The sequence below is a fragment of the Plectrocnemia conspersa genome, unplaced genomic scaffold (assembly GCF_051122295.1).
Source record: "Plectrocnemia conspersa isolate PC_06_02 unplaced genomic scaffold, ASM5112229v1 ptg000002l, whole genome shotgun sequence".
Taxonomy (NCBI): Eukaryota; Metazoa; Arthropoda; class Insecta; order Trichoptera; family Polycentropodidae; genus Plectrocnemia; species Plectrocnemia conspersa.
The window spans coordinates 13,626,913-13,648,621 of record NW_028277166.1 but is presented as its reverse complement, the minus strand read 5'-3'; the positions used below and the strand labels follow the sequence as shown (position 1 = coordinate 13,648,621).

Below are 21,709 nucleotides of genomic sequence, written 5' to 3'. Positions count from 1 at the left end.
CACATGACATAGCAAAATTTAATAAATATATTTTTTCTCAGAAGTATATTCGGCGCGTCTCTTTGAAAGTTTGATCGAAACGCATTATTGTAAAGAAGCGTTCGTGGCATCCGTCGTCGAGCGTGGGTAATTCGGCGTTCACGGCTCCGACTTTCTACTCGACAAAGGTCACCAGGTTGAAGAGTGGCATCTGCATCGGTTCGGGACGAAATCAAACTTGCACTTCGCCATGACCAGACTATAGCCGCTGGTGACTAAAATGGAAACAATGGATCTCATCAGACGCCAGTGCATATCTAATCCGACTGACTTTCACTCTTCTCAGTGTCTACAACACTTTCCATCAGTTTAACTAGAAATGTATTGTCAACGATAAAAAGTATCGTCAGTGGCGCATTACAGACTTGATGCTAAATATTTGTCACTATTTAAAATTAACATACAGCTGATACAACATATTTTAAGGGGATAGGATATGAGATGTGATAAAAATAAAGACACATTCATTTTTATCAAAATGTATTCATGTATTCTTCAATATTGATATTATCCCCTTTATAGTAATCCCAGTTAGATAAGAAACACATTCTTTCAATTCGTAAAGCATTTGTAGAATGCACTATTTGATATATGTATAAATATAAATCACTAAGCGATTATGCCTTATCTTCTCTATGGTCGCAAAACATTATCCTTTCAACGTCCTCTTTATCTGCAAGAGCAATCAAAAGTTGCATGGGGGCTATATCTGATAAATACTGTGACTACGACATCAGGACTGTGTCGTTTTTGATGAAAAAGTGTGAACCGGTACGTATCGTGGTTCAAAATCCAATAGTTGTCTACTCGTTTTCTTCGGATTGTCTTGTGTAAACGACGAATGTATTGACTGTACAACATGGTGGTAAGAATTCGTTATGGACTTTACTGTTAAAATTCAATAAATCAGTTAAAAGTACTTTTTTGGTATTTACTCTTTTGACATTTTGATCTTAGTTTCGATATTATTGATTATAATATAATTATATTTCCGATCGATCACCACAGAATATATTTTCCTAGATTTTCCTATACAAGGACAATCCGCAAAAACAAAACTATAACGGGTTTCCTAGATGAAATAAAAAAACACCTTCGTACATTAAGAAATAAATTACAATATTAAGTCTTTTTTTCTGTTTATGTTATATATTATTTATATATGTTTAGTTAAAATTTGTTTGATGTAAAGATTAACTATTATGCTAAATAAATTAATAAAATAATAAATAAAAATTTATCTTTTCTGATATTTTACTTCAACGTTATCTCTATTACTTCAACATTTGCTGAAACGTACATACATGTTTCTACATATGCTTCTAATGCAATCATGAGATTAATATCAATAGTAATAATTTGAATGAAACATTTATTTTTAAATTTTTTTTAGTTAGAATGGATGAACATGATAATTTAAAACTAGTTCTAAATGCATTATTTCACCCTGTTTTTCATTAATGTTTGATGTACACTTTAGAGCAGTGGTGTCAGAAGGCGGCCCCGCAAGGCGTTAGAATACGGCCCACTTTTTCCTAATATACTTTTTCTAAAATAATTAATGATTAAAAAATATTTAATATATACTCTACAGTAATTATACATATTCGCCATTACAGAACCTGTTTAGAAGAATACAAAAAAAAAGAAAATATCAACAAATTTTTAACTTCTTTATTTGATTTTGCAGTTAAAATCTCTAGAACAGAGTGAAAATTTTGGTTAATGCAGTGTTATAATAAAAACGTTATTATATAACAAATTATATATAAAGAGTTAAATTGTACAAAAAAATTAGTTGTTAATATTTTTATATAATAAAAATTAACCCACTAAAGTTTGCTTCCTAACCTGACAATACTATTCTATACTTTCCACTTGAAACGTTTATATAACGTATAACCTAAATGAAGTTTTTAAGCACAGAAAACTTGTAAAGACCTCAGAATTCTCCAATTTTTCTATTTTCACAAATTTATAGCCTTATATTTTAATTTTTTTGATAAAAAAAAGCTTGCAAAAGACCTCAAAAATCTCCATATTATTTTTTTGCTACACAAATTTATTGCCAATTGTGCGAATTTATATTTTAGCTCTTCTAATGTATAATTTGTATAATTTAAGAGGTAAAAAATCACTACTTGAGTATTCGTCATTGATGAAGAATCATATTAATTATATTAATAAGAATAAAACATGTGTTTTTATATAAATATTATTTATTTATAAATTTTCCAATACATATGTAAAAAAATGTTAATCCCGCTGAAAAGGCTTTGTGACTATTAGAAAATTTAGTCAAATAATGGATAGTGATTCTTAATTAGCGTTTTAAAATTATTAGCATTATTAGTAATAAATAAAATATTAATCAGGATATTTCATAGAAAATGTAATCATCCATTAAGCATTTAATCATCTTCGCTTTCTAAATTTATTTTATTGGCGAATTTTCCATACAGATAAGTTTTGAGAACAGACATTTGCAGTTTGATAGAATCGGATTGACTTTCTAAAACTTTTATTTCATCTGTCTTTTGCATTTTAGCATCTTCTAAGCGTTTCTGCAACATATATTAATATTATTTCATGTGTATTCATAAAAAAACAGTCAAACTTAATTACTAGTAATAAAATAAACATATTATATTCTACAATAAAATTGTAAAGATTAACAACGTTATATTAAAGTATTTGTGTAACATTTTTGGATTAATATCTCTCTCTAAATAAAAATGTGACTCACTGCAAACAATTAGGCAGCGTCTAAGTAAGCGAATGCGAAGCGAAGCGGCGCGATGCGAAAATAACAAACAGTCACTGCAGCTTGAAGTGTCCTACGTTAGTCACGTAGGACACTTCAAGCAGCAGCGACACATTGTTATTTTCGCTTTGCGTTCGCTTACGTAGGACGCTACGTAACAATAACAGCGGTCGCTATTCAACATGCCGATATTTGCACTCGCAGTGATGCTAGAATCGATTCTTTTTACTTTGCTGCACTACCACAATACTCTCCTCTGGTGAAATGCTCATCGGCGGTTCGCGATTCGTTGGGTTCTTGTAGATCTGGTTATGTTCAAAGTAGAATTTCAGCTCACCTGTGAGAACAGCATTTAAGTAACTTTTTGCAAGTGTGTTGCAGGACCCATCTTTTAATGTAGCGCCGTATTCGATGGCTAACGATTTTTTGCAATAATAATTAATGCTGATCAACTTCGTTCATGGTGGGCAAGCGCCTGGATAACAGAAGTTGTTCAATATTAAATGTTATGGCGAAAAAAACGCTGGCAAAAAAGTACATTGCAATAGAAAGAGAATGTCCTTATAATAGCAGATGCCACAAGTTACTAAAGTGCTGCTCTCGCAGTTGTGAGGCTATATGCTACCCTGACCGAAGCCAAATCAACAAGAACTTTACAAATCCTTGACCATATGCAGAATTTCATTATGGATTCTCTAATATAGTGAACCGGCATGCAGTTTACTGAGAGTGAGTATTGTGGCAGTGCAGCAGAGCGAAAGAGATCGGATTTTTAGAATAAGATGACCGGAAAGCATATCTGTGCGTACGGATGCCTGTAATTTTTTGGGGAAAAAGGAAAGGTTGGCATAAAAAGGTTTTCCAAACTACTATTATACATTGCAAATACGTACCATTGTTTCGGTAACCGATTGGTCGATGAATAAATCGCCAATAAGGTACGGTATCTTGCCATCATCGTCATCCATTAAGCTTAATTCGTCACAAGCTTCCTCCAAGCTTTTCATTTCGTTTTGTTTTACTTTTAATTCATCTTTAATATCCTCCAGCTTCGCATTGAGGTTAGCAAATTTGTTTATATTTTTCTGATCCTCGAATGTAATGGCTACATCGTCACCACCCTAAAACACGTTAAGTAACAATTTTTATTAATTATTTGTTTAAAAAATACTTTTAATACATCATAGACTTTTAAACACGAAACGTCAAAAACCGATAATATAGCTAATTTTAGATAACCCAGACAATATACAATTGTTACAAAATGTGCCAATATTCACTAAAAACCTTAATTATATCTTTTCCACTTGACATCTTTGCTATTTACTTTCGGCAACTCGAAGAATAAGGATGGGCAAAGCTTTAGGTTATAACGAGGCTAAATTGGCCATAAGACATAATATTTGAGGCAAAATCTGTAAATGGATAAATATTTAATTACTATTGAATACATTTTTATTAATGAATAAAGTGATCTTGTAATATTTCTAAAATTATTTATAAATGTTACGTTAGTTTAACCTTTCCTTCCCTGTGATGTGTAACTAGTACACATTGCTTTAAATAATTTAAATATCTATATAAATATAATAAATTCAACTTGCACGTGGTCAACAATTCTAATAAAACAAAAAATATGTTTTGGTTTGTGATGTTAAATGCGAGGCATCAATAATATAGTTATTTTTCGAATTGTATACTTAGCTATCGATACTAAGTATATTTTTATTTTTAAGAAAATTGCAATTTTCTTATCTTTACTTTAGGAACAATTAAATATTACTAGTTTAACTTTTTTACGTGGTACTGAGTGGAATCGCGCATTTTTCGTCTACACTTTTTAACCTGTTTATCGCCATGCCTTCGCCCGTGAGCTTTTAGTTTCTACGGTCTAAATAAAACAAAAGTAATTTCGGTTTCCATACAGTGACATCTTTGGATATTTTTTCAACTAAAGATGTCAACATTTCTCGATAATTTTGAATGAACTTGAAAGATGACATCTGGATTAGCACTCGTCAAAAATAGTCAAAATATCAAATTTATTTGAAAATAATCATAAATTTATTTATTTATAAATAATTATAAAAAAATAAATAGCCTGAAACTGTAAGTAGTTTTGCCTAGTTTCTTATCTTTCGAAAACAAAGTAAATATCACCTGATTCAGATTCTCATGGACCATCAGATTTGCCACTTATATAGAAGGAAACACACACATATGTGTTAGCATGGCCGCCAAGAGAAAAATCGAGCCCCGGGGCTTATTGTTGTTACGGGTCCCCCGAAACATTTAAGTTACATCTCAAATATAATATTTAAGGACTTACAGTTTGTACAATTTTGTGTTTTCTTGTATAAAGGAAAAATAAAAATCAAAAAATATAAATGAAGCCCGATTTATATTTTTTCACTATGACCCATTGAGAATTATAAAAATTCATAAACTAATAGATAAAAGAACGGTTATCTGGTACTGGAATACTCAGACTTATTTATTCTATTTATATAAAAATTAAAAACATATCGTTAGATCGCCCAAATTTCGAATGAAATTTTCGTATTTTTTTCATTTTATAAAAAATAATCTAGGCTCCAGTTATTTACATCTGGCTGGCTCCCCCCTCCCTCTCGTCGAAAATAAAATTCTTAGAAAATAAAACAGATCTATTGTGTGGCAACCCTGGTGAAAGTAAAGTGGTTTTTTTTTTCGTAAAAATTACGGTTTATTCGATTGTGCTTCACCAATATGTAAGTAAAAAATAATAAAATAATTTAATTATTAGTAATTATACTTATTTTTAAATTGAAAATACGCGGCGTGTCGAAGAATGTCTATAAAATGTGCGGCGTTTAACTGGCTAAACTCTAGTTTTGTCATCAATCAATAACTCCAGTTTTGTGAAAATATAATTTTAAATTCGAGCATTCCCACCGGTCATCGATTTTTAATTTATTGTATTTTTATGAATTTAATATTATTGCGATATGTGTATGTATTCTTATTTTTTTTCTGTATATATTTTTTAGTTTTAAGCTTATACAATTCTTAAAACATAATTTATTTTTGTGTAAATTATTAATCAATGGTCAAAAAATTGACACTTATGGTTACTAACTGATAAAAAGTATCTTTGACATTTGGCGGTCTTTCGATCTGTCATCCGTCATAGTAAAGAAAATTAAGTAATATTAAAATTTAATCCAAATTAACTACGCTGCGATCTTCAAAATGGCTGATATTTCAATAAGCGGAATTCCTATATCATTTCCGTTCGAACCGTACGAAGTTCAACGTGCTTATATGGAAAAAGTTATTGAGTGCCTCAAAAATGGACACAACGGAGTGCTAGAATCTCCAACGGGAACCGGTAAAACTTTAAGTTTGCTTTGCTCGTCGCTAGGATGGTTGCTGGTGAAGAAAGCGCAGATTCAAGCTGGAATACAAACCGCCGGCATATCCGGTAATTATGCTAACTTTCTTGAAAATTCTTTGAAAAGTGCTGCTGGTAAAAACTCCAAAGCTGAAGCGCAAGCCGCATGGGGCCTACCGAAAATAATCTACGCCTCTAGAACGCATTCTCAGTTGTCTCAAGCTATGCAAGAATTAAAAACAACTAGCTATAGACACGTGAAAGCGGCCGTGTTGGGTTCTCGCGATCAAATGTGTATACATCCCGAAGTCTCAAAGGAAACTAACAATGCCAACAAGATTCATATGTGTCAAGCAAAAGTTAAAACGAGAACATGCTATTTTCACAACAACATTGACTCTAAAAAAGAAGACGTTAGCATACGAGACAATACTATAATGGACATTGAAGATTTGGTGAAAGTAGGGAAGAAGATATCGTGTTGCCCGTATTATTTAGCTAAGGAACTCAAGCAAACGGCTGATATAATTTTCATGCCATACAATTATTTATTAGATCATAAAGCCCGTAAAGCTAACGGAGTTGAATTAGCCAATAATGTTGTTATATTGGATGAGGCTCATAATATAGAACGAATGTGCGAGGAATCAGCTTCTTTACAAATTAAATCGACAGATATCGCATTATGTATCGACGAAGTCACTCATGTTATGAAAAGTGTATCGGAAAATAGCGAAGAAGGAACAGATTTTGGAATCAATTCTGACTCTCAGCCTAAAGATTTTACACCGGACGATCTTTGCGTTTTAAAAACTATTCTATTAGCTTTAGAAAAGGCTATCGATGAAATAAACGTAACTCCCGGAGACGGCGTAACATTTGATGGAAGCTATATATTTAGCCTTCTATCAAAAGCTGAAATATCTGATAATAATTCTACTGTCGTATTGACGCTAGTAGAGAATCTCGTTCAATATTTATCACTAAATAGCGCTTCTCCATTTCAACGAAAAGGCGCGGGTCTTCAAAAATTTGCCGATCTACTCAATATAATATTTAACACGAGTCATCAGCTGCTTAAAAGAAGAATTGCCGAATGCTACAAAGTTCATGTGCATATTGAAGATAAGAAAAACAAGAAGAGCGATTCTTGGTCCGTCATTAAAGGACCTTCAGGAAAGTCATCAGAAAAAGTTATCAGTTATTGGTGTTTCAGTCCTGGGTTTGGTATGAGACAATTATTAGATCAGCAAGTAAGATGCGTTATTCTCACTAGCGGTACTTTAGCGCCTCTCAAACCGTTAATATCCGAACTGGGCATCAGTATTCAAGTCACGCTTGAAAATCCTCACATAGTGAAAAGTGATCAAATATGTGTAAAAATTATTGGACAAGGTCCGGATGGACAAATTCTAAATTCAAATTATGAAAACCGAGAAAATCCAAAGTATATAGCATCACTCGGTAGAACGATATTAAGCTTTTCGAGAGTCGTTCCTGATGGTTTACTCGTATTCTTTCCATCGTATCCGATATTATCTAAATGTCAACAAGTTTGGCAAGTAAGCGGCATATGGTCTAACATTTGTGATATAAAACCAATTTTCGTTGAGCCCCAACGCAAAGATACATTCAACGCTACTATGTCAGACTTCTATAGTAAAATCAACGATGTTACAACGCGTGGAGCTTGTTTTATGGCAGTGTGCAGAGGAAAAGTATCCGAAGGATTAGATTTCGCCGATATGAACGGCCGAGCCGTAATCATCACGGGGCTACCTTTTCCGCCGTTTAAAGACCCTAGAATTGTATTGAAAAAGAAATATTTAGATGAGCTGAAGAAGAAAGATAAAGACTATCTGTCCGGAGATGAATGGTATTCTTTGGAGGCATCTAGAGCAGTAAATCAAGCAATTGGTAGAGTTATTCGACACAAAAACGACTACGGAGCTATTCTTCTTTGCGATACTAGATTTAATAATCCTCGTTTGAAAGGCCAACTATCTACCTGGCTAAAATCTTACTGCACGACGAGTGTTAAATTCGGCGAGACCGTGAGCGATCTATGTAAATTTTTCAAGAACGCTGAAAAGCATTTACCATCACCGAAACTAAAATCGCATAAAGAATATAATTATGTCAGTAACGATTATCAAAATATGGATGTCACAAAACCGACAACAACTACACGCTCGATACCTAAAAAAGCACCGTTAACCATTGCAAAAAATGTTCCAAAATCAAATGAAATATTAAGTGAAATGTACTATTACAAAAATAGTTCCGAATATGCAGCAGGATCTGCTATGCCGAATAAAGCCTCAGATTTATTTAGCATTCTAGATATGAACATTGCAACTAATGCTGATATAAAACCATTGAATAACACTAAAAGGGATAGATCTGAAAATGTCGTGGAATTGAAATCTAGAAAGAAAAAATATAAAATTGTATCCCATAATTTCAAATTAACCGAAGAAGAACAAGTAAACATAACAAAACAAGCACCAGAAAACTTGGCCGACTTCGTGAAATGTGTTAAATCGTCTTTAGAAAAAGATGCATACAAAACATTTCAATTAGCTATATCATCTTACAAAAATAAAAATGAATATATGGAATTAATTTCTACCTTAGACAAAATATTCTTTCCTGATAAAAAATTACATTATCTAATTAAAGGTATGGAAAGATTTTTCAAAGATACTGATAAAAATGCTTTTAGAAAATATTGTGAAAAGCTAAATTTGTGATAACTTCCTTATTATTTTATTGAATTTTATTAAATAAATTATTTGCATGACTAATGTCGTTTTATTCTGGCTTTATTGTTTTTTAGTATCTTTACTCTCATCAATGTGTAGCTCTAAATGCATCACATTTCCGAGAAGCTCAATATTCGTACTTATATGTAGCCTTGAGCTTGGTTTGATTTATTGTTTCCTATTACAGACAACAATAGAAGTCAATAAGGCGGTCACACGCGCACGTATAGCCCATCCAAGATGTTAGCGCTCATCATCGTTGTGTTGTAAATAAGGGTGCATGTATGCATGCATACATAGTTTTCCGCGAATTTGTATACACCGATAGGAGAACTATACAAATACTAAATCAGGGCTGTTTTAAGGGTAGGGTGACCATACGTTGAAAATTGAATTAAAAATTATAATGTGTTATATTTTTATTATAAATTATTGTCATATTGTGGTATTTTGTAATCAATAAAACAAACTATTGGTATTTAAAAAAATATTATATTGAACAGATATTCAACCTGGAGAGTGATACCAAAACTGCTCTCATGTTTTTGAGTTAAATATGTATATAAATAAACAAAAAAAGTAAGAAAGTGATATTTTACACTTTCCTCAACAAATTAAATTAAAAAAGTAAAAATTAATTGCACTTATAATTTCACATGATCACCCTATTATATTCTCTCACCAATACTATGACAATGAACGTTCATATCTTGGACGGACTATACATACGTATTTCTAAGAAAGCACTGGTTTCTGCTTCATTCGGTGACGAAATATTTTTAGTTCGCAAAACGACGGTTGAAAATCGTTGATTTAAATCAGACATTCGTTGCTAGAGTTAGTGGAAATTTTTTCAAAGTTGTTTATTTTCTATTATAATAATTGTTGAAACCAACAAGTTGACTACTAAAAATTAATTCACATAGCAACAACGAATAAATTTTTAGACAGTTGTTACAAATTGATTAAATTTTTTGTAATTAATTATTTTCGCGTGTTTCTCATCAAAACACGTATCGTATTAATTATTTAGTATAAATATGGAGCAATTAAAATAAATAAAGGTCATTAACCAGTCGTCACAACGATACACTGCGTATTATATTGCTGTAGAATCCGCTTCAAGTATTCCTGCTTTCTACTACCATAGCGTGTCGTCCCCCCTGGAGGGTGGACACTAAAATAATATTTATGTAAATTTAAATATTAATCAAAAATCTATACATACGTATTTTTCTTAAATAAATATCGATAAACGTGTAGAAAATAAATGTTTGTAAGAGAAAGGGAAGATATTGAAGAACAACCGGCAGAATGCGAACAAATAGAAGAAATTTAAAAGTAACAAATAGAGGAGAAAATAGGCAATAGCAATGAAATAGGACTGAATCTTTTTTCAAGATATCGTTTTATGGCCAGAGGTTGTATTTGATAAAATGATTATTTGTAAGTTAATATACCGTGCAATATTAGAGATATAACGTCACTGAAAGTAAAATATAAAGACAGAAATAAGACGTACTTTAGAAATATTTCAATATATATTTTTTTATTGTTTTAAATTTTTTTTGCTAGTAGTTAATTTTTCAGAAACTAGTAAATCTATTTCTATTTATTGCTATGTGTGCAAAATTTTTTCGCGTAATAATACCAATTAGGTGCGATTTAAAGTACTGATTATAATAAATATAGACGCTCCTCTATTCGTGTAATGTTCGTAAGCCACTAATCAACATAATTGTAAATATTTTCAAAAATAAAATTCTAATAATAATACCTGCTTTAATGCTGATTTAAAAAAATTCGAGGGGATGGAGGAGATAATGGAGAGTTACAGTGGAGGAGGGTCAATGTTAACGTCATCAAATTCTTCTTCTCAACGCAAGTAGGTAATACCAGAATAAAATTTGATGTTGCGAACAGAGGAATGGAGCCAAACGAACAAAATATTTATTTACAGTTGTTTTCGTTCGTATCTCTGAAAGTTCATTAGTAGAGGAGCGTCTTTTTTGTAAAATGTAAATTATAAAATTCTCTTCAAAAATGATATTTTTGACCAAATTAGATGGAAATTAAATAAAACCGCCAACGATTCTTCCAAGCTGCTGGCCATCAAACATATTTAAAGACTTATCGCGAAAAGGCATAGTGCTTCGACTCAGCCGGTGCTTCGGGCTTTATCACTCCACTCGGCTATCTGCTTCTTACCTGAATTCGAAGCACTCACTTGGAAATTTGTTACCCATTCGATACCTATATTTTGTCGAGATGTTAGCATTTGAGACAGATTCATTATGCGTGTCATTGGATGAAAAGTCACGTCACCCGAAAAAATATTATTCTGGTTTAATATCAAATTTAGCGCCAAATGTAGAAAATTTAAAAACTAAGTCGTATTAATTTAAAATTAAAAAATCCTACTAAATTTGTAAGCTAATTTCACAATTATTTAAAATAAACATGGCTAATTTTATTAACGACCTTTTTTTAGCTCTTACATAAATTAATTCTCCTCAAATAAAAACTCCGAGGTAGTTTTTAAACAAATATTTTCACTGGGATATTTTTTTAGCTTTCGCGGCAAACTGTTTTCCGTTAACCTGTTCGGAGAAAAATTTAATAAATGGATTTTAAGCAAGTATTTCTGTTATTACTTTTTTTAGCTCTCTCGGGGAAAAAGTCCCAAATGACATTTATTATTTTAAAGCCCGGAGTGCTGAACATTCTCGGGCTGGCCATGTGTTCATTTTTGACTGTGTGTAATTGTCTCTGTGTTAAACTGTCATGTATTCAGATGTCATGTAGCCCTGCAGAGTATATATTAAAAATTTCTAAGAACTTTGAAAGTTTTGGAACGCTCTTATTACCATAATTATATATACTTACAGATAAAAATGTAATGGTTTAAGATTTTTCATATAAAATAGAATATTATTTATTATTAGATTGGTAAAAAAATCATTGTGTTTTTTGTTTTTGCGTTTCAATTTTGATTTTTATCAATTAAAAATAATCGTATTCAACCTTCCATTACAAATTTGCTTGCTCCGGTGATTTACACTAATTGTACATGTAAAAGTTTGTATAAAATAGCGATTAAAACAATAATAATATAACAAAAGATTTATATAATAATAGTAAACATCGAAATAACTCAATAAATAGTAACAATTATTGTAACACAAATGCTAAAAATGAGTAAATGCGTCGAACATCGCAATTATTTTGTATAAATGCAAAAGTTGAACGTATCGAATATGTATTTAGCAAAATAATAGTAAAAATAAAGTTAAAAGTATTGTGTGCAACACATACGTTTGACTGTTTGTGAATTGGTACTCGATTTTGTTGAAACTGCCATGCCTGATAATTAGTTAAAATATGAACATTTTACTCAACACATTTTTAGTGATGTACTTTAATAAGTTGTAATTTAGCTTGAAATTTGGGTAATGAATTATTGAATATGCAAATGAAGCAAATAAGGAAAAATAAAGCTTACACAAAAGTTAGATTGTCGGGCAATGGCCGCTAAACGAGGCGCTTCGACCTCGAAATTCGCCGGGACCGGGCTGCCAATCGCCGTAGGCCGCAGATAAAACGGATTCGCGAACGCGGCGCTTCGATTGCGGCGTCGCGGTCGGGGGTCGCCGTCGCGGCATGAGGACGCCGAAGTGGGCGCGGGGCTCCCGGCCGACCTGCTGACCCGGCCGGCTGCTGACCCGCCGAACGCCATGGTCAAGGAGAAGCCCAACTCGACGAGGATGTACGACGCCGAGGGCTTCCGGCGCCGCGCCGCTTGCATCTGCGTGCGCTCGGCGTCGGAATCGGAGGTGAGCCGCGTTCGTCTCTCGATTCCACCTTCGCATCCGACGCCCTCCGTTAACACCGTTCTTCTTCCGTCGCAGGTGCTGCTGGTGAGTTCCTCCCGGCGCCCCGACAACTGGATCGTGCCCGGCGGTGGAGTCGAACCCGACGAGGAACCCTCGGTCACGGCTATGCGCGAAGTGCTCGAGGAGGCCGGCGTCGTCGGCGAGCTGGGGCGCTGTCTCGGCGTTTTTGAGGTTAACTTTTAAATTAATAAATACTTTTTTACAATAAATTTCATCGTCAACATAAATTTACCATTTTCTTCCCCTTATGATGCAAAATGATTACAAATTGGAATAACGCAAATATTATTACAAAATATATCATCATAATAGTAGTCAAAAGTGAAAACATATCAGTTATTACGTAAACAAAATTTAAACGGACATTGCTATTATTATTCTGTATACATCCGTTTTCATCATCTCTAATATTCTTTATTTATCTTTATCAAATCTTCATTATTCATCAAAAACCGTTATATTTTATTATGGGACACCCTATATATGTATATGTATAACAATAAAGAAAAATATAAGTTATAAACCTCAACGTAAATGTCAAAAATCCGAAAAAATATTTGCAAAACTCACATGTCTAATTAGATTAGTGAATAAATACGCGGTTTCTATCACTTTCGATAATTATATAAGTGTATTATCAAGAAATACGTAAAGTATTTACCTAATAAGATGACATGTACACTCTGTGTACATCATAGGAAGAGCAATGGTAAAGGAAAATAACGGATTATGATTAATTCGGTACTTTCCTGTTATCAGTGGACAAATTTATTCTAAAAAATACTTATTCGTTTCATTTATTTATTTATATACAGTTATAAATGACATTTTTAAGTAGGTTCATTGCAGAAAGTTATTCATGGTGTGGGTGCTCACAATTTTATTGAGTTCAAGAATGGTGAATGAACAGGAATGCATATTTTTAGCTTTATGATAATCTAGCATATTTTTTGCGTTTACACAATTCACAGATTAATGTTGGTTCTGTTACGTTGAAAAACAAGAAAATTACATCCGTACAATTGTAATTTTATCTCCATTTGTCCAACACAAACGTTAGTTTAAATACATATTTAAGCAAATGTTTGACTTTGATTATATATCTCGACCGTATTGCAGATAACTTCTACATTTTTAAATTACACTAATTTGCTATTTTTTTTGAAAATATTTTAAACTATGTGATTGAAGTAAAAAGAAAATTTAATTTTACAGAACCGTGAACACAAACACCGTACAGAAGTCTACGTGATGATGGTGACACAAGAATTGGACGATTGGGAAGATTCCAGACAGATGGGCCGCAAGCGGCAGTGGTTTTCGATCGACGACGCTATGGTTCAACTAGCTCTTCACAAACCTATTCAACGCCACTATATTCAACAACTGAGACGCTCTCGGGATTGCTCGACCGCTTTGACTTAGTGTTAATTAAAGCCATAAAGAATAATTTCATATACAAACATATATATTCAGAAAATCGAAAAGTCACATTTCTTTTGGGTTCGAAGAACTGAAGCGTTTACGTTTGACTTTGATTTCTTTTCACAATTTTTTGCTTTTAAAACTGCGCGCTATATGTGAAACATACTTTGGTGTGATATGGAAAAAATAACCATTTGTACATGTATTAGATTACTTACGCACTTTTTAAAATTAAAAATTGTATTTCAATGAAGCCCTGTTTTTACGTTCCCGCTTTTATACTGAAGAAAAATACCCATTCCAATTCAGTACATTCCAATATAACCTTTTCCTACAGTATATATATCATACAATATTAAATAACAACTTGAATAACCTTGGCTCTGTGCTTTCTTAATTTGCAATTTTGTAAAATCTCCCTAATAAAACGTAAAAACGGGGTTTTAAATTATTCCTTATATTGTTTATTCTAACGATTTGTCTTATTTATTATTTTCAAGTATTCACCTTGAACATCGGTAGATTTATTTATGGAAAGTAAACTTTTTTTATTTCATTATTACGAGGAAGTATGTGAGCCCTTCCTTTGAAAAATGCTCAGTGAGTGTATGTATGCATCATCTTCGGTGAAATTGTTTTCATTGAAACACTTCTTTTTATGTAAAAATTGAAGCAGTCTCGATAAGATTAATAATGCAATTAAACAATATCTAAAAAAGAAATATTTTTTTATACATCTTAGTTTTCAAATGTGTAATTACTTAATATTAACTTATTGGTGCTGTATATCAATGTCGGTAATGTTAGGATATTGTGAAGTTTGTTTAAATATATCTTAGATATTTAATATCTATCAAATTTATACTAAATCTCCTTTTTGTATGAATGTCCTCGCTTTCTCGTTCCTCTGTGGTCGATGTGTAACTTTAATTTTATCGTATTGTATTCAGTGGACTAACAAAAATAAGAATGATTGTCCAAAGTCAGTTCTAAAATGATCTTTAATCGTTTTGTTGCCAATTTATTATAAACGTTATGTTTTGTATCAGTTCGGATATCCTAGTTTCTTTTTCGTTCAGTGCTAAGGGATCGATTAAACCATCACTCTGCCATACTTTTTATATAGATGAATCTCAGTAATATGTATGCAAATGTGCGCCTGAACGAAATAGTACTTAGTAGTTAAGAAGAAAATACATAGTACTTACATACGTTGTAGTAGTGTTGTTTACATTTCTATTTTGCTTGATAAATTGCGTTGATTCAACAAAACATATCACTATTATGTGTTTTTAGCAGTTTCTTAATTTTGTTTAGTTGAATTACTAATCACAACAATATGAAATCGACGGCTGGAACCGTTTCTTTATATATACACATATATTATTAAATATAATGCTTTTGTATTATTAACAATTGTAAACTTAAATTTATACTTATCTCTAAAATTAATGAAATTATTTGTAATTATTATTATTTTTTTAGTATTTAGACAATTGTTATATACAATAACATATATTGTAAGCGATCAACACTAATTGTTAAACACTTGAGCACCCGGTCAATCGTACGTTGCTATTAATTTCATCTATTCGATAACACACTAATAAATAATACAATAAAGTAATGAAAAATATTAAATTGACAGCCCTTGTATTGTATAAATAAAACGGGGGATGAGTTGTTAAGTGCTCTTATTTATGACATCATTTAATATAATATAATGGCTCTAATTTTATTCCTTATAACATTTATTTATATTTGTAATTGTATGATTTGGTTTAAGATTTGAGATTATTGAATTATTGTAAGCAGTAATTATTTTATAACTATGAGCAAGATACGGCATGTCATACGATTCCTTACTTGAATAAATTATTCTCGACATGTTTAAGAATGAATTTTATTTGTTTGCACACATCTAGCCTTTCAGATATGTTTAGACTTGTTATATTTTCAGCTATATCTAGGTGCTTAAGTGTTGATATTACATTTTACCTGTAAGCTGAGGACATAATATGTGATGGGAACTATTTTTTGAACCAATATTCATTTTTATGCTTCATATATAATAAAGTATTGTTTGCTTTTATTGGGGAAAATGCTGTAATGGACACATTAACGTATCGCACGCGCTGGGTACGGACTAGTTGCATCTGATGATGTTCACGTTTAGCATTTTTGCTTCAATTAAAAGCCTATTTGTATAATAAATGAATAATATATTTTTTAATCTGGCCTCCTCGAGTTGGAATGCCTCTGTATTATTTTGGTCTCTCTTTTATACGTCAGAAATTACAATAATCATTCAGGTTTGCAAAAATCTTATTATGTAATTAACATGTGAAACAATATTGTTAACTCGTCTCGGTGCGCTTATTTTTTTATGATGGATGTAAAAAATATCCAAACACTGTAAACAAGGTTGGGGTATGAAAACACTTCTACCCCAAGAGCAAACTCAACACTGGAATGCTCGTTCAAGTGTAATTGTGTTCCTTTGACTGCTGACACAACGTCACCAATTGTAGTGTAAGATAAATTTAAGGGAAATCCATAAATCTAAAAAAAAATATATTATAGCATTGATTTATTGTTTTTTACTTACTTTGAATAACATTCTATCCCAATAGCATCAAATTATAATACCTGATACGATAAAAGCAACTGTTGCATCTGACTGTTATACTTTGGTTTCGGTAATGACACGTTCAAACTCCACTTTTCCCACGATATGAGAGACTCTTGTAATATCTTACTGCAATGCCTAAAAAATGTGCGTTTCATAGTTCATATTTTTATTAATATGGATATATAATAGATGGAAATGTTACCTATTCCAAACAGTTTTCCTATGACCTCTCCATTTTTGAACTTTAGTCTTAATCCTATCCTCCAAAATGACACATACTTGTTTTGCACTTTCCGTATCATGATTATATATAAAAGATTCGTCATTCAAAGATAATACGCCAGATAAAGGACCAGGACATGAGATAAAACTTCCTTTTTGGAAGACTGGTCTCCAATCGGACGTACTCAAAAGATTGAAACTTGTAAGGTCGCATCTATCGTCATTTTGAACGTTAGCCCAGATCTGAATGATAATTTAAATTATATTTTTATATAACTCGGTATTTAAACTTTTTATCATACGTACATTTTCATCGTTGCATATGAAATGTACACGTTGCAGAGGACAGAACGGATTCTTCACATCATACTTTACACCCGTTGTTGCATCAATGATGTAATATCTCCAGTTTATTTTAAGGTTGAAAAGAGATTTGCGCTCTGCTTTTATTGAATTTTTTAAACTGATTTCATTCTTAGAAATGTCTTCTCTAATAAGAACATAAGTTGAGAATCCATACGGTAATCCGGATCCGGCCAAACACCAGCACTCGATACCGAGAGATATAAAGTATCCCATCAATAATACTGTATGATCAACCATAGATCCGTATGCTAATTTCAAAGTTTGCTATAAAAATATTATCAGTAAATGTGTGTACATATATATTTAATTTAAGGATTAGACTTACGTATGGTGATAGAACTATAAGTTGATTCTGTATCGGCAATCCTTTATAAGTCGGCATCATAGAGACATACCTCATGCAAATCTGCATTTTAATTACTAATGGAATGTCGTCGTTATCGATTGTATTTTCAGTCATACTCTTCATTTCAAATGTGTCCTTGATAGCTCTCGATTGCCGTCTTTTATCTAAATCTGTATTGATCGATAATACAGATTGTATAGTTTGACTGTCTTCTAAATCTTGACTCTTAACGCTTTTTTTCCTAAAAGGTGTCGAGCTCTTCGATGAGTTACTGTCTTTTTGTTCCATCGGGAAGATTCTTCTAAAACAATCTCCTATATCGAATAGAGCGACTGATTGAAAAAATCTCGTAAAGCACGCGTTTCTACCACTCGAATCCAACACCAATAAAAATAACTTTCTTGTTGTAAATTGACTCTTGTAATTTTCACTAAAGCACAACAAATGTTGCAGTGTAGCGTCAATCTCGTTAGAGTTCAATCTTTCGTCTATCGAAACCGGTATTATATCACTATAACTCGGAAACACTTCCATATACATACTGATGTATACATCTTCTTTTTGTTTCAGCATCGTGTCTCTCTTCAAATTGTCAAACGATATCCTAGAATTTGGATATTTTTCGTCATAGTTGTATTTGTATCCGAGCAAATCAGTTGGACAACACATTAAGAATGTACCTTCAATCTGTAATGAATGTAAGTTATAAATTATTTTACTTATAATTGGTTTATCAATTATACAAATACATGCCTTATTTTGATTGAAAACATTAGCTAAAGGTATCTTCAATGAAGCTAACCATTGAATACTACAATGATAGTGAACTGTAGAGTCTTCCAATCTGTCGTCGTCTAACCAATTTTCAACTATTTCATCAAATAGGTGAAACGTTATCGAAGACGAAGGATTGTATCTTGAAAAATTATTTTAAATTATTTTTTTGATACTTAAATTATACATGTTACAGAAACATACCTAACTGAAAAAATCATTTGTTCGTTCCATGTTGGACTGTTACCGATTGCTGTACCTGTTCTTATCGATTGCCCCTGGCAATCAATATGTACGAAAGGTCTTAAAGTCACCAATTTTAATAGATCTATTTAAGAATATGGTATACATTAGAATTTAAATGAATATTTATACATTCGAAATTGTGTTTTTTTTACCTTCATCTTTACCAATATCGTTAGAACTATTATTTTGTCTAATCGGGAGATGAAAAGCTTTAAAAATGCATATTTTTAAAACATAATCCTTCTTTTTACTATGAACAGTTCGAACCGCCGGACTTTGTTCTTTAGATTGATGGAATAGTGATTTCTTCGGATTGAAAATATCAAGTGTTATACTCCTAAAAATTGATTTATAATTTGCATGAAATAATCAATATTATAGCTTAAGTTATATGATCATACCTCAAACTGGGATATGTGATGTTCTTCAAAATATCAAAGACAGTCTTCTCGTTATCTTTTTGAAAGTGATTCACCAAATAACTATTGATTGATTGTAAGTAATTCACACTGTTTTGTCTATGTTTGTCTATTTGATTAGACACAGCATCACTTGTTGATAAATCTGATCTTTTCACATTCTCAGCCCCTCGTATTTTATCCCTGTTCTTTTTCCACTTTTCGTTCATGAGTTTGATAAAATTGCCCTTTTGTGATTCCAACAGTTTGCTCGAATCAAAATTTAAATACAAATCAGAATTTAGATAAAACTCACTATTCGTAAAATCGAAAGAAATGTCTCCAAAATATTTCAACATCAATGAGTTTTGAGGATCGTTAGGATCCATAGTGGTTTCAAATAATTTTTTGAGCATCTCGTAACTAAGATTTTTACGTTCAATCCTTTCTATCGCTTTTAAAGCGTCACTCTCTGATAAATCCATCTCCCATTTGATATTAACGTTAAGTTCTCCACTGTAGTTTAGAATAACATTGTTATCGGTTATACTTGATATTTGCATTTCTGGATACGCTTTCGATGCAAGATCACGGAAAGTAATTCCATTTCCACATCCAAATTGACTCAAATTATATTCTTTTCTATCACTTTTAAAATCATAAACGCTCGTAGCGATCACCGGATGATTGCCGTTTGGTTTTGGTAACGGTATTGTTATATCGCAAAAGTTAATATTGTTCAAAAAGTGTTTCTCAAATATCGATATTTTCAATATACACGCACTCTCTTTCATGTGAACTTTAAAGTCTTCATTTAAATTGATCTCAAAATCATTTCCTATCGAAGTTGAAACAGTTTTGCAAACCTCTTTGTTATTTATAAATATTTTAAAGTACAAATTGATTTTATTAATGGCTTTTCTTCTGTTTAATTCTTCAGGTATGCTAACGTCTTTTGTAACAATGTCAGATGTATTAGTTACTTTAAAAACAATCTTTGGCTCTTCCGGTTTTTTATACGCTTTAATAAACTCTTTCGACAGTTTATCGTGTAGTTCTTCTTCATCGTAATCTAAAATCGGTTTAGTTAATTTCTTTTTGTTTCCGTCTGCTGATTTTCTTAGCTTATTGTATTTTTCTTTCTTTTCATAATACTCTAATGTCAATTCATCTATAACATCCAGCAATTCACAATCAATTTTTTTGTTCCATAAAATCTCCGCATCATCTTCAGCATCATAACTCTTTTTTATATCAACAACCATTTTCGTGTTAATAAAATTATTCGTTTTCCTAATTGATTTAATCGCTTTCCAAGCGGAGATTATTGCTTTTTCGAGCTTTTTATATTCTGATGCTTCTTTAATTCTCATCTCCCTATTTTTCTTTATTTTTTTAACACATTTTTTAAAATCTTCGTTATTGAATATTTTTTTATCGTTATTTTCATTCGTAACTCTATATTCATCTTTAATTTTCTCTTTTCTAGCTCTCAGTACATCCAGTTCATTTTCTAATTTTTCAAGTATTTCTTTTTCTATTCGTTCGCAATACAATTGATAATTTTTGCTAATATTTCTTTGCAAAATATGTTCAATTGAAAATAACGGATGATGATTGAATTTAATATATTTAAACGAAAAACATAAAACTTCCACATCGTCTAATGAACGCATATTAAATTGTTCTGTGGTTTTATTTTTACATCGACTAGGATCAAACATAACTGGAGGTACATTTTGTGTCAACGCTATGGACTGTTCATATTTTTCACTTTCAATAATATCAAAATCATCTTTCTTATTATTCAATAATAAATCTTCACCTCTTAAACAATCCCTACGAAATAATAAAAATAATTACTATATTATATCTAGATTTAAATAAATGTTATTAATTTATATTCACCAAATACTTTCTACGCCTTCTCTTAAATGTTTCAAATCGACTCGTTCGTCCGATGATATCGTTCCAATAAAGTGACCCTCATCTTTGAAACACCTCCTAGGTATATCTCTACTCATGTCCTTTTCATTAAAAAATAGATGTTCGCTCTTGGAATAAGCGTCAGTTCTGTTGATAGTTAAATCTCCTATAATATTTGAATCAATATTGTCGTCATCAAAATAATTCAAAGCGATCAATCTAGATTTTAAATTGTGATCGGGCGAATCGATTTCTTTGTCTTCCACGATAAGATCCATGTTTGATTGATCTGCATTATTCTTAAGAATTATTTCGTTATTATTCGAAGCTGACTCCTCCGCCGCATCGTTGAAGTATGATAGAAAAAATTTGTTTTCATAGTTTAAATTTCGCTTTTTTTTATTTAACGGATTTGACATATTGTTATTATTTATAATATAATATAACGTTCAATAATTCACAACAATGATATAGTATGACTTGTTTTGATAACTGAACAGATATGTGTATCAGTTTAGTTGCTATGGTGATAATTGCGAA

The 21,709-nt window shown here is 31.6% G+C and overlaps 5 protein-coding genes across 5 annotated transcripts; 2 read left to right on the top strand and 3 right to left on the bottom strand.

Moving 5' to 3' along the window:
• Window positions 1–2,269: 2,269 nt before the first annotated feature.
• On the bottom strand, window positions 2,270–4,222 carry Pfdn4 (prefoldin subunit 4). The gene is made up of 3 exons (XM_088205410.1): window positions 4,091–4,222; window positions 3,697–3,924; window positions 2,270–2,603 (listed from the first exon to the last, which is right to left on the bottom strand). The coding sequence occupies exons 1-3, from the start codon at window positions 4,115–4,117 to the stop codon at window positions 2,451–2,453; spliced, it is 408 nt and encodes a 135-aa protein (XP_088061536.1). The 5' UTR covers window positions 4,118–4,222; the 3' UTR covers window positions 2,270–2,450.
• A 1,718-nt stretch (window positions 4,223–5,940) lies between these two features.
• On the top strand, window positions 5,941–9,240 carry LOC148237752 (regulator of telomere elongation helicase 1 homolog). The gene is made up of 2 exons (XM_088181316.1): window positions 5,941–6,266; window positions 9,129–9,240. Exons 1-2 carry the CDS (start codon window positions 6,035–6,037, stop codon window positions 9,146–9,148), a joined length of 252 nt encoding a protein of 83 aa, XP_088037442.1. The 5' UTR covers window positions 5,941–6,034; the 3' UTR covers window positions 9,149–9,240.
• Window positions 9,241–12,441: 3,201 nt separating this feature from the next.
• Aps (diphosphoinositol polyphosphate phosphohydrolase 1 Aps) lies at window positions 12,442–14,512 on the top strand. The gene is made up of 3 exons (XM_088205568.1): window positions 12,442–12,774; window positions 12,850–13,005; window positions 14,050–14,512. Exons 1-3 carry the CDS (start codon window positions 12,676–12,678, stop codon window positions 14,257–14,259), a joined length of 465 nt encoding a protein of 154 aa, XP_088061694.1. The 5' UTR covers window positions 12,442–12,675; the 3' UTR covers window positions 14,260–14,512.
• Window positions 14,513–16,466: 1,954 nt separating this feature from the next.
• Window positions 16,467–18,340, bottom strand: LOC148237750 (coiled-coil and C2 domain-containing protein 2A-like). Its single transcript, XM_088205567.1, has 5 exons — window positions 17,805–18,340; window positions 17,420–17,743; window positions 17,094–17,356; window positions 16,909–17,026; window positions 16,467–16,821 (listed from the first exon to the last, which is right to left on the bottom strand). Exons 1-5 carry the CDS (start codon window positions 18,111–18,113, stop codon window positions 16,636–16,638), a joined length of 1,200 nt encoding a protein of 399 aa, XP_088061693.1. The 5' UTR covers window positions 18,114–18,340; the 3' UTR covers window positions 16,467–16,635.
• A 167-nt stretch (window positions 18,341–18,507) lies between these two features.
• On the bottom strand, window positions 18,508–21,709 carry LOC148237749 (coiled-coil and C2 domain-containing protein 2A-like). Its single transcript, XM_088181366.1, has 4 exons — window positions 21,152–21,709; window positions 19,247–21,082; window positions 18,998–19,182; window positions 18,508–18,512 (listed from the first exon to the last, which is right to left on the bottom strand). The coding sequence occupies exons 1-4, from the start codon at window positions 21,586–21,588 to the stop codon at window positions 18,508–18,510; spliced, it is 2,463 nt and encodes an 820-aa protein (XP_088037492.1). The 5' UTR covers window positions 21,589–21,709.

Bases quoted from the DNA above. Each gene is read 5' to 3' on its own strand.
- Pfdn4 (XM_088205410.1), bottom strand. From the start codon at position 4,117: ATGTCAAGTGGAAAAGATATAATTAAG. The intron at 3,925-4,090 runs GTTTTTAGTGAA...AACGTGTTTTAG, and splicing joins GTGGAAAAGATATAATTAAG to GGTGGTGACGATGTAGCCAT. The intron at 2,604-3,696 runs GTACGTATTTGC...TATATGTTGCAG, and splicing joins AATCGGTTACCGAAACAATG to AAACGCTTAGAAGATGCTAA.
- LOC148237752 (XM_088181316.1), top strand. From the start codon at position 6,035: ATGGCTGATATTTCAATAAGCGGAATTCCTATATCATTTCCGTTCGAA. The intron at 6,267-9,128 runs GTAATTATGCTA...TTCCTATTACAG, and splicing joins ACAAACCGCCGGCATATCCG to ACAACAATAGAAGTCAATAA.
- Aps (XM_088205568.1), top strand. From the start codon at position 12,676: ATGGTCAAGGAGAAGCCCAACTCGACGAGGATGTACGACGCCGAGGGC. The intron at 12,775-12,849 runs GTGAGCCGCGTT...CTTCCGTCGCAG, and splicing joins GCTCGGCGTCGGAATCGGAG to GTGCTGCTGGTGAGTTCCTC. The intron at 13,006-14,049 runs GTTAACTTTTAA...TTAATTTTACAG, and splicing joins GCTGTCTCGGCGTTTTTGAG to AACCGTGAACACAAACACCG.
- LOC148237750 (XM_088205567.1), bottom strand. From the start codon at position 18,113: ATGGAACAAAAAGACAGTAACTCATCGAAGAGCTCGACACCTTTTAGG. The intron at 17,744-17,804 runs GTAAGTCTAATC...ATATTTTTATAG, and splicing joins TTATAGTTCTATCACCATAC to CAAACTTTGAAATTAGCATA. The intron at 16,822-16,908 runs GTATTATAATTT...ATTTTTTTTTAG, and splicing joins AGTTGCTTTTATCGTATCAG to ATTTATGGATTTCCCTTAAA.
- LOC148237749 (XM_088181366.1), bottom strand. From the start codon at position 21,588: ATGTCAAATCCGTTAAATAAAAAAAAGCGAAATTTAAACTATGAAAAC. The intron at 21,083-21,151 runs GTGAATATAAAT...ATTATTTCGTAG, and splicing joins GAAGGCGTAGAAAGTATTTG to GGATTGTTTAAGAGGTGAAG. The intron at 19,183-19,246 runs GTATGATCATAT...ATCAATTTTTAG, and splicing joins ATCACATATCCCAGTTTGAG to GAGTATAACACTTGATATTT.